This window comes from Muntiacus reevesi, chromosome 15, assembly GCF_963930625.1.
Source record: "Muntiacus reevesi chromosome 15, mMunRee1.1, whole genome shotgun sequence".
Taxonomy (NCBI): Eukaryota; Metazoa; Chordata; class Mammalia; order Artiodactyla; family Cervidae; genus Muntiacus; species Muntiacus reevesi.
Genome location: NC_089263.1, coordinates 22,844,492 through 22,856,634, shown reverse-complemented (window position 1 = coordinate 22,856,634; position 12,143 = coordinate 22,844,492). Strand labels below are relative to the sequence as shown.

The 12,143-nt window shown below is 46.1% G+C and overlaps 1 protein-coding gene across 1 annotated transcript in view; it reads left to right on the top strand.

Moving 5' to 3' along the window:
* SH3GL3 (SH3 domain containing GRB2 like 3, endophilin A3) overlaps window positions 1-11,439 on the top strand; it is a 103,721-nt gene extending 92,282 nt beyond the window's left edge. Inside the window, exon 9 of the mRNA XM_065906405.1 lies at window positions 10,571-11,439. Coding sequence (XP_065762477.1) covers window positions 10,571-10,776 — 206 coding nt within the window. The 3' untranslated portion in view covers window positions 10,777-11,439. The remainder of the gene's footprint in view (window positions 1-10,570) is intronic.
* Window positions 11,440-12,143: the final 704 nt, after the last annotated feature.

Here is a 12,143-nt window from a genome sequence, read left to right as displayed (position 1 = left end):
ATTAGAAAGGCCTGGGGGACTGCTCCGGGAAGGTCCACTGTCAGCAGGAAAAAGTGACAGGTCGCAGCCTGATGACAAGAGAGGCAAGAGAAACACTATAAAGAGCAGGAACAAAATCTCTAAAAGGCACAGCAGTTTGGGGCATTTACTAAAAGACAAAGAGCCCTCCTCAGGTCAGTAGCTTCTGTAGACTCTGTACCTTGTACATTGACAGGCACACATGTTGATAGCAGGTGTGTGAATTTTACTTCTCTCTCCATCCCCTTCCCCACTCACCACAAAGTAGGAGTGGGGGTTGTCGCTTGCCTTTCGATTGTGATGCTCTGACCAGTGCTTCCAGGTAGTGAAATCCCCAAAGTCAGGGCCACCAGAGGAGACGAGAGTGCAGTGGATTCCTTGGGTGATCTGAAAATACGGCAAGTTCAAGGACAATGAAAGAGCTGTGACTTTCAGTGTCACGGAGAGAAGGATGTCCCTGCCCCTCTTACCACTTCTGCTTCCTCCTTGATCTTCTTCAAAGTCAGGGCGAGAAGTATATTTTTGACAACAGGCTCCCAGGTCCTGGCTGGTGGCAGAGAGAGAGGGAGGGAGTACATGCAGAAATGCCAGCACACCAGCTCCACCCTGGGGTCTAACCCACCTCCTGGAATAGACACCCATTTTTATTTGCTTGTTACACTAAGTCTGATACATATGAACCTTCAAGTTGGGAACTTTCCAAGATGTGAATGTTTGCATTTCCAATCAAAGCTATCACGAGTTACTTCTCATGTCTGGCATACATTGTCACGTGCATGCGTCCTCTACAAGTGGCTGTTCTTGTGTGTACTTTACCGTACAGTACTGTATATAAGGACAGCAGTGCAGTGTCTTTATTTCAAGCCCAGGATGTCCAGAAGCAAGCATAAAAGCAGCAGTATATAGCCAACTAGTTAGTTGGTTAGCTAGGCTAACTTTGTTGGACTTAACGAACAGACTGGACTTACAAATGCACTCTCGGAATGGAAGTCGTTCGTATGTATGGGACTTAATGGTATTTTTGATTGAAGCCTGAGCTGCTCACTTTGAAGCTGCCCAGGGAGTAAGGCCCTGAAGGACATCCCTCCAGTGACTGGCAGGGCGGGGTGGGATGTGGGCAGACCTTCTAGGATCAGAGACGGATTAAGGTGGAGAGTACTCTTGAAGAGCATCCAGGTCTGGGAGCTCCAGGAGCCTGCCCTGCTGAGGACCCATGGCTCTTTCCAACACAGCTAATGGACCACCCCATTGACTGCGGTTGGCTCGGAAACCTAGTGGGCATAAACTCACCATCCAATGATATTCAGAGTGGGTGCATGCCACGGTGATCAAGAGCTCAGACCCTGGACCTAGACGGAGTTCAGATCTCAGCACTGCTGCTTAAATGCTTGGAACCCCCATTTCTCTCTCCATCACATTGGGGGAAATAATAGTACCTCAGGCTTCCCAGGTGACTGAGCAGTAAATAATCCGCCTGCCAATGTGGGAGATGCAGGTTCGACCCCTGGGTTGGGAAGATCCCCTGGAGGAGGAAATGGCAACCCACTCCAGTATTCTGGCCTGGGAAATCCATAGAGGAACCTGGTGGGCTACAGTCCATGGGGTCACAAAGAGTCAGACAGGACTGAGCTACTGAACAACAACAATGACAAATGGTACCTCATCAAAGAGCTCCTCTGAGAATTAAATCTGCTCGTAGGCACTTAGAATGTTTTCAGGTACATGGTAAATACTGAAAACTGAGGGTTAGTCTTCTATCCCTCTAGCTGACCAGGGCTGTGGTATTCATTGTAGGACTGTGGCTACCAGGATAAAATGTGCCTGGCAGTTCTGTTCACGTGAGTAGCCCTTTGCAGCACGGACTTGGGGAGATAAAAACTGGAGTCAGAGAAGAGCCTCCAGAGAATCTTCCTTCCGTTAAAACAAGAGGGGACCAAATATTGTCAGAAGCCAGGCCACATTGTTGCCCAGAAGGGAGTGAAATTTCTTTTAGAGAGAACACAATTTCCCAACCTGTTGCATGTTGCCGATGCAGCACTGACTGACCGACCACCTTCCTTAAAATTCTTGTGGTTGGGTCTCTTTTTTTACTCCCTAATGGTGTGGAACAGAGCTTGAATAATAAATATTCAATAGGGACACTCCCTTCTCTCTGTTAAAATAATCTTTGTTTCAGAGCCTTAACAAGGAAGAGACTGTGTTTTCCCCACCTCTTCTCTCACATTACGTGAAGCCAGGCCTCAGGAGTGAGAGAAAATAAATACAGGCTCCCCGGCCAGGGCGGGAGGAGGCAGCCTCCTCACTGGAGGGGCTTTGGCTGCCAGGAGCTCACGCGCACAGATTCTCAGCGGGTTCAGGTGCCAAGTACCATGCACAAAAAAGCTTGTACAGGGAGGTGGTGGCGGAAGGTCCCAGGGGAAAGGGGGGTGGGTGTTCAGCAAAGATGCGGTGCTGGGTGGGACCCCTCCTTTCTTCGGGGAAGATCTGGGAAGGGAGCTTATCCTTGGGCGCTGGGCGCTCAGGCTCCTTGCACACATCTGCGTCAAGCACGGCCAGTTTGAAAAGATCCCACTGAGCACATGTCACCTCTTCTGCCTTCACTTCCAGCGTCCCATCTGTGGTGATGCTGCCCTGTCTTTTGTGCAGAGGGAAAGTTCACACACTGTCACGGAGTGAGCACAAACTCAATTCTTCTTTAACCAAACTTGCTCTTGAGCCTCTCTTCAGACCGATGGCGGAAACAACTTAATCTTTTTTCCATTTCTACTGTTGGCCAAAAGAAAAAAAAATTAATCTTTTTTCCATTTCTTCTAATGGTGGAAAAAAACGTAATCTGGCCATTTCAAGGTAACTCGGTCTCTTCCAATAGAAAGTGCAGACTGTCCATTTATTGCTTGCTCGATTCAGGATTTAAACCTGGTCAGTTCAGCTAAAATTTCCTGCCAGGGCTATTGGTTTTTCCTCCAAGGCTCTCTCCTGCCTCCTTCTCTACCCTCAAGATGTTCCCTGGGTACAGGGGGGTGTTTGGGGAACATCACAGTGATGGGTGGGGAAACTTGTCAGGGTCTTAACTGCTTCCACAGAGGAAATTTATCACACCAGGTCCGGGCCCGGGTCAGGTTTGCCCTTGGGTTACTGGACCTCTGCACTTGGAGCCTGTGCACCCACCCCCAGGTCATCTCTGGTTCAGATGCCCCCTCAGCTCTTCCTCACTTCCTGCCTGGTCTTGAGGAGATGTGTTCACAGTGCATGGGGAGCCCAGGTGACCCCCTCAGGCACCCTCTCTGTTTAATTACATGTGAGGGTGCTCAGTGGCTTCACTTGTGTCTGACTCTTTGTGACCCTATTGACTGTATCCCTCCAGGCTCCTCTGTCTATGGGGATTCTTCAGGTAAGAATACTGGAGTGGGTTGCCATTCCCTCCTCTAGGGGATCTTCTGGACTCAGGGATCGAACCCACGTCTCCTGCATTGCAGGGAGATTCTTTACCACTGAGCCACAGGGGAAGCCCCTGTTTAATTACACCACCCACCATTTCCACTGTGCTCAGCACCCCCAAGTCTAGAGCTCTTTGAAGCCTACCTTCTACAGTTCCAGTGGGAAGTGGGGACAAGACCCCCACCCCAAGGTGGGATCAGGAAGCATCTCAGCCTTTTCAAACTGCCCTTTTCTTCTACCTCTTCCCTGACTCCAGGAAGTGCTCTTGTCTCTTCTCTGGTGGCAAGAAACAGTCCCTCCCTCCCCATGCTTATAAGACAAATCTCTGTGCTCCGAGTTCTTCAACCTTTGGTTCCTTGGAACCCAGAAGTCTCTCCACACCCCAACTTCAAATCTCATAAAAGCCTACCTGGCTCAGGCATGAAAGCCCGAAAGCCTCAGCATCTACACCATCTCACAACTGAAATGGCATTATTTTAGAACTTACCAGTTAAACGTCGATCCCTCATATGTGGGTTCCACCCTCTCCCTAAAGGACAGGGGGGCTCTTTGGGGCCCGTTGGGGGCCTCAGACGGCCAAGATATCCCAGTGTGATGAAGGCATCGGATGACACTTCCCAATATCATCTTGCTGCATGTACAGTTCAGAACAGTGAGCTCTGCTGGGGGTGGACCTACTGATGCCTGCACTGTTGTTGAGAGCTGTGTTCGGTGGGTGGATGTGTGGGGTGGGGGGACAGGGCAGAGGCTGGGGAGAACCCAGCACTCACGCCTCACCGGAGTTGGGGAACTCTCGCCCAGGGGCTCTCCACTCCCGGGTCTTGGGAGAGACGCCATGTTTGGGGTTGATTTGCTGATGGAGTGTGATGTGAGTGCTGGTCGAGTTCTAGCTCTTCAGAGTCAGAAGTGGGAAGTATGGCAGTGGTCCCTCACCTGGAGTAAATGAAGTGAGACAGGAGGGACGTGTCTCTCCCCCGTGTGTGCAGTGAGGGCACACGTATGCATGCATAGGCAGGGGCTGGGATAAGTGCATGTCTGCCATTTAGTATTTATTTCAGTCATCACAGGTAGCTTACAAAGTGAATGGGAGGAAAAATAGGTTGGCCAAAAAGTTCATTCGGGTTTCCCCATGTGCTATTATGGAAAAACCAGAACTAACTTTTCGGCCGACCCAACATATGTGTACACACACACACACACACACACAGCCCTATAATCAGTGTGATAGCCTATGAAGTTTCTCGGCAAGACTTAGCAGCGGCATAGAGTATGTAGGAGGTGACATCAGGAGAGGAGGTCACGGGCTGAGCGCTGGTGTCTCTGGCTTTGCCATTAGCTCTGGGGCCAGGCTGTTGTGACCTCTCAGGGGCACGTACTGCCTCTTCTTCAAAAAGAAAGCTTGTGGAAGACCACCAAAGACCCTTTGTGTTCCAGGAAATGCCTCCCCAAACCATCATGGTGCTTGGCAGTTGACTCCCTCTGTGTCAAAAGCTGGTACGGGAGATAAGACAGAAGAATACTGATGGTTTTAGCGGACCACTCTGGAACAGTTATTCACTATCGGGACTGACTTTGACTCAGCAGCTTGACTTGCTACAGGGTTTCGGTGACCAGCTCCCACAGCCCCCCACCCCACCCAGATCCGAGCTGTATTTCCAAAGGAAAATGGAAAGTCTGGCCTGGAAACACACAACTCCCTAATGCTTTGAAATCAATGAAGGTTATTCTGTTCACATTCAAGATCATGAACCAGGCCCCCTATTTAAATCCTCCTGCTTCCTGGTGGCTCAGTGGTAAAGAATCCACTTGCCAATGCAAGAGAGACAGGATTGCTCCCTGGTCCGGGAAGATCCCTTAGAGAAGGAAATGGCAACCTTCTCCAGTGTTCTTGCCTGGGAAATCCTGTAGACAGGAACCTGGTGGGCTACAGTTCATGGGGTTGCCAAGAGTCACACATTACTGAGCGACTAAACAATCCCCAATTTCCATCATTACGACAAAAGGAATATACAAACTTGGGGTGGGACAGGGGTCTGTCATGGAAGGAGCTGTCTACATGCTGGAAGCATCAGGAAGATTCTAGAGATAATGGAGCAGGGGGCCCAGATTTTAAAATGCTGACCTACCTGGAAGTCACACCTGGGAAGGAGCTTCCCACCTGAAGAGGAACAGCCTCCCCTTCTCCGCCATCACTCCCCACCCCGCTTTCACCACTAGCTCCCAGACATACCCAGCCTCTTGTCAGAGGACTTAGAGGGAAAGAGGGCCATGGGGCTCATGGTTCACAACCTCTCTTGGAAATTGGAAACACCTGAGAAATTTTTAAAAATCCAGTGTCTGGGTCCCACTGCCAGAGCTTCTGATTTAATTGGTCTGGGGTCAGCTCAGGCAGGGGTGTTTACCATGCCTCCAGATTGAGAACCACTGCAGCAGGAAGGCAAGAGGGGACCGTCTCAGTCCAACTGGGGAACTTCATTGACAGACGCTCCCTAAGCGAGGTTCGGGGGTGGGGCTTGGCTCTCACTCCCACATGGGGTGGACAATGTGTGCAGGTTAGCAGTGGGGGTGGTACTGAGGGTGGACCGCCCCCAGAGAATAGGTGCTGCTCGCTGAATTTTCTGCCACTTCCTGGTCCCTCCCCTGGACAAAGCGGCTTCTCATTTGACCAGCCCCAAATTTATCTTCTCTCTTTACTTGGCTGGAAAAGACTTGTTGAGGAAGGAACACAGTCTCTAGCAGAACTTGTTTAAATTCTTACTTAAAGTCTGGATGGGGAGAGAAATAAGAATGTTTCATAATAATAGAAAGAGGAAATTGAAATGGAAAACACAGGATGGCAGAGGAACTCTTGTTTCAGAGCACAGACTCTAGAGCACAGGCTCACTGGCTGTGGGACACAGGCTTAGTTGCTCTGCCACGTGTGGGACCTTCTGGGACCAGGGAGTCAACCCATGTCCCCTGCATCGGCAGGTGGATTCTTAACCACTGCACGGTGAAGGAGCACGTGCTGATGTAGAAGCTGCAACAAGTTACCAGGAAGATCTAGCTAAGATAACTCATGAAGGTGGCTACTCTAAAGAAGAGATCTTCAGTGTAAATGAAACAGCTTTCTATTGGAAGAAGGTGCCATCTAGGACTTTGATAGCTAGAGAAGAAAAGTGAGTGCCTGGCTTCAAAGTTTTATAGGACAGGGTATCTCTCTTGTTAGGGGCTATTGCAGGAGTGACTTTAAGTAGAAGCCAATGCTTATGTACCATTCTGAAGATCTTAAGGCATTTAAGAATTATGCTAAATCTACTCTGCCTATGTGGGGCTTCCCTGGTGCCTCAGTGGTAAAGAATCTGCCTGCCAATGCAGGAGACACGGGTTTGATCCCTGGGTCGGGAAGATCCCCTGGAGAAGGAAATGGCGGCCCACTTAAGTATTCTTGCCTGGAGAATTCCATGAACAGAGGAGCCTGGCAGGCTGCAGTCCATGGAGTCACAAAGAGTCGGACATGACTGAGCAAATGAACAACATAGCTACCACATATAGTGATCCATCTAATGAATCTGGGCAAAGTAAATGGAAAACCTTCTGGAAGGGATTCTGCTTGCCATTAAGAATGTTTGTGATTCATGGGAAGAGGCCAAAATATCAACATTATCAGAAGTGGCTTTCATTCCCCACGGATGACTTTGTGGGGTTCAAGACTCCAGTGGAAGAAATAACTGCAGATGTAGTGGAAAGAGCAAGAGAATGAATAGAATTCAAAGTGGAGCCTGAAGATGTGACTGAACTGCTGCAACCTCATGATAAAACTTGAACAGATGAGTAGCTGCTTCTGATAAATGTGCAAAGAAAGAGGTTTCTTGAGATGGAATCTACTGATGATGCTGTGAAGACTGTTGAAATGACAACAAAGGATTTGCAGTATTACATAAACCTAGTTGATAAAGCAACAGCAGGGTTTGAGAGGACTGACTCTAATTTTGAAAAAAGTTCTACTGTGGGTAAAATGCTATCCAACAGCATCGCCTGCTACAGAGAAATCGTTTGTGAAAGGAAGAGTCAATCCATGAGGCAGATTTCACTCTTATTTTAAGAAGTTGCCACAGCCACCCAACCTTCAGCAAACACCACCCTCATAAGTCAGCAGCCATTAACAACAAGGCAAGACTCTCCACCAGCAGAAATGATGGACTTGTTGAAGGTTCAAATGATGGTTAGCATTTTTCAGCAATAAAGTATATTAAAATTAAGGTGTATACATTGTTTTTTTAGACACAATGCTATTTACAGGATGGTGTAAACAGCTTTTATATGCATTGGGAAACCAAAAAATGTGTGTGACTTGCTTTATTGTTTGCTTTATTGCAATGGTCTGAAACCAAACCTGCAATATCTCCAAGGGATGCCTGTAGAAGAATAATAGAGAAGAACTTATGTTACTAATTACTTTTACTTTTTGTTGTTGTTTAGTTGCTAAGTCATATCAGACTGTTTGTAATCCCACGGTCTGTAGCATGCCAGGCTCTGCTGTCCTCCATTGTCTCCTGGAGTTTGCTCAAATTTATGTCCAGTGAGTCAGTGATGCCATCTAACCATCTCATCTTCTGCCGCCCCTTCTCCTTTTGCCTTCAGTCCTTCCCAGCATCAGGGTCTTTTCCAATGAGTTGGATCTTCGTATCAGGTGGCCAAGTGTTGGAGATTCAGCTTTAGCATCAGTCCTTCCCATGAATATTCAGGGTTGATTTCCTTTAGGATTGACTGGTTTGATCTCATTGCAGTCCAAGGGACATTTACTTTAAAGCTACACTATTTAAAATGGTGTGGTACAGTTACTGAAATGCATCAGTGGGGGAAAGTAGAAAATGCTAAAATAGATCCAAGTGCATATGATAATTAAACATATGATAAAGACAAAAGTAGTATTGAAATCAGTGGAGAATTATGGATTATTACTATTTAATAAATTGTGTTCAGATAGCTGCTTAAACATTATTAAAAATAAATAATACCTTTACTTGCAAAAATGGATTGAAGGAAAACATCTTCACAATAAAAACTAATTTTAAAAAATTACTGGGATAAATTTAGTTGAATATTTATATATAACTGTGGAAGGGAAACCATGAATGAAAAGTTTCACCACTTTGACTGCTTATGTAGTTTAAAATTTCTGCATGGATGCCAAAATAAAACAGAAACCCCTATCCCTGCCCCACCCCCCGTACACACTCCAAAAACAAAATGAAAGGAAAAAATACATATAATAAGCTGGAAATAGTGTATATATCAAATATGACAGATACGAGGTTAATATTTATAGTATAAAAGTCTATAATATATTAGGAGCACCTAATACTTTTAAGACAAAGAAAATAGAAAAATATACTGGTAGTAAATTTTAAAAGTCTTGGAAAAATTTATGTCTATGAAGAGCAAATTTTCTCCTAGAAGTTTACCCTCAGGAATTAAATGTACATATTTGTAAATACACATATATTATGATATTTTTCAAAGAGTTATCAATGAATGCGAAGAGGAAACAAATAGGAAAATGAACAGGAAGGAATGTAGAAGGGAAGAGAGAGAGAAAGAGGAAGGAAGGAAGGAAAGGAAGACCTTTAAATATCCTATAATAGGATATCAGTTAAAGAAATTATGTTAGGGACTTCCATGTGGTCCAGTGGTTAAGACTATGAGCTCCCAATTCAGGGAGCAGTGGTTTGATCCTTGGTCAGGGAATTAATATCCCATGTGCCACACCACGCAGTCAAAACAAAACAACAATAAAGAAATTATGTTATCCTGATATAGTTGACAACTGTTCAGTAATTAAAAGTAATCTGTAAAATGTTCACAGTAATAAAATAGGAATATTCTTTCATTATTATGAAATTATATTATATGTTTATAATATATATTTAACATATATATTATATGTTAAATACATACACAAATATATTCATAAAGATTTCTGGAAGCTTCTATGCCATCATGTTAATTTAACACTGGTGACCTCTTCACTGGGGCTTCCCAGGGCACTAGTGGTAAAGAACCTGCCTGTCAATGCAGGAGTTGTAAGATATGTGGGTTCTATCCCTGGGTCCAGAAGATTCCCTGGAGGAGGGTGTGGCAGTCCACCCTAGTATTCTTGCCTGGAGAATCCCATGGACAGAGGAGCCTGAAGGGCTACAGTCCATGGGGTCACAAAGAGTCAGACAGGACTGAAATGACTTAGCAGACACACATGCACCTCTTCATTAGCAGTCAATTTTGCATATATTTACTCTTTTTGTCTTTATCTTTTTACCATGTTTAGTTTTGGTTTTGAAATGAAAAAATAATTACGTTAAAAATGTTGTCCTGAGAACTGCTGGCTTGGTACAACAATCCCAAGGCTGCAGGCTGGTCTGTAGAGATTCTGCTCTTGTCTCTCTAGTCTTACACCGCGCCATGTTCCACCCCCTGGTTCCCAGCTCTAGGAATATGGCCCTGACCATCCAGGCCTTTTCTGCTTCCTTCTTCTCTGAGTTATAGGTGATATACTACCTCGTCTTTGTTGTTGTTTTGGCCTTGGTTTCTTATCAATTTATTTTATTTTTTGGCCACACTGTGCCGCATGCGGGGATCTTAGTTCCCTGATGAGGGATTGAACCCGCGTCCCCTGCATTGGAAGCACAGTGTCTGAACCACTGGACCATCAGGGAAGTCCCTCATCTTTGTTCTTCAGATGTTTCTCATGTGTTGTCCACTCTCCAGAAAGAAACTATGAGCTCCCTGAGGGCAGGGGTTAGCCCTTGTAAAATTCTGCACCTTCCTTGGGCTGCGGGCAGAGCTGAACAGCTGCTTCAAGAACAGGGGTTGGGCCTGAATTTTCTGGCTAGGAGAACTGATGAGAAAAGCCATGGGCTCAGGAGGTCAGCTAGGGAAGGAGGGAGAGCTGAGGGGAGCAGAGGCCACAAGTACAGCGCCCACAATGGGGGTTAAGCCAGCCTTGTCCTGGCTCAACAGGAAGGCAGGCAGGGGCCTGCTGTTCCTGGTCTCTGCAACTCTCCACCTTTGCAACGCCCCACAGATGCCCTGTCATGTTAACCATGTGCTTTTTGTCTCCACATGATGCGGACAGGTTCTAACGTTCCCATGGACCAGCCCTGCTGTCGTGGTCTCTATGACTTTGAGCCTGAAAACCAAGGAGAACTAGGATTTAAAGAAGGGGACATCATTACATTAACCAATCAAATAGATGAAAACTGGTATGAAGGAATTCTGCATGGGGAATCTGGCTTCTTCCCCATTAACTATGTGGAAGTGATTGTGCCTTTACCTCAGTAAATGTGTTAACTCAGACTCTCTCGGACATAAGTTTCATAACCGAAGTGAATTCACACCAGTGTTCTCAGCGTGGTTGTTCTGTGGCATTCTTGCTCTTTGACCAACTTAATGACTTTTGTATGTGTGGTTCTCTTTATAATGTATTTTGTATCAGTTTAATTTGTATAAATGATTTTGTTGTCTTGGCTCCATGGAAATACAGTTTTCTTCTTTTGCTGATTGTCCTAAAAGTCACTGGTTAAATAAATGTATGTGCTTCTTGTTGCTAAAAATAAACAGCACCCATAAGCTCTGTCAGGGCCTGGCCCGTCTTCCTCAAGCTGTGATGGAAGACAACACTTGAAGCTAAGAACTGCTAAATATTTTGTTTCCTGACATGACTGATGGCCTCCGGTCTTTCCCCTTCGTGTGTTTTAGCTGACCTGTGAACCACCCAATAAACATGACACACTGTTGGCAAAAGGCCTCGGTCATTCTTAATGTTGAACTGATTCCGAAGTGCAGTCATGCAGCCGCAAGTTCCTCCTGTGACCACCCTGACCTGGGGTGCAGGCTGGTGAATTGTTTGGCCTGTGGGGTGGTAGCAGGTTGGATACCAGTGGAGACTTGAAAAATACTCAAGCCTTTCCACCTGTACTCTGCACCTGTGCATCTGCATCAGGAGAACATGCCCAAGCTAGCTGACTGCAGCAGAGAAGGCAATGGCACCCCACTCCAGTACTCTTGCCTGGAAAATCTCATGGACGGAGGAGCCTGGTAGGCTACAGTCCATAGGGTCGCAAAGAGTTGGACATGATTGAGCGACTTCACTTTCACTTTTCACTTTCATGCATTGGAGAAGGAAATGGCAACCCACTCCAGTGTTCTTGCCTGGAGAATCCCAGGGACGGGGGAGCCTGGTGGGCTGCCGTCTGTGGGGTTGCAGAGTCGGACACGACTGAAGCGACTTAGCAGCAGCAGCAGCTGACTGCAGGGAGATGCATGGGCCAGAACTGAGTGACTCTAGCCAACCTCCAGACTTGTGCACAAAGGTAAGGAAGCAGACACTAACCCACCACAACTCTAAACATAAATAGCTACTAGATAATCTTTTGTTGTTGTTTGCTTTCTTAATATTTTAAAAATCTGGACCATTTTTAAAGTTCTTATTGAATTTGTTACTATTGCTTCCGTTTTGATTCTTTGGCTACAAGGCATGTGGGTTGTAGCTCCCTGACCAGGAATTGAACCTGCACTCCCCTATACCGCGTAAAAGTGGTAGCTGGCCCTACTGTACTTTTCAAGGTACTGTACTGTGAGATTAAAAATGTTTATCTTTTGTGTTTGTTTTTTGTGTAATATTTGTGTGAAAAGTATTATAAACCTAT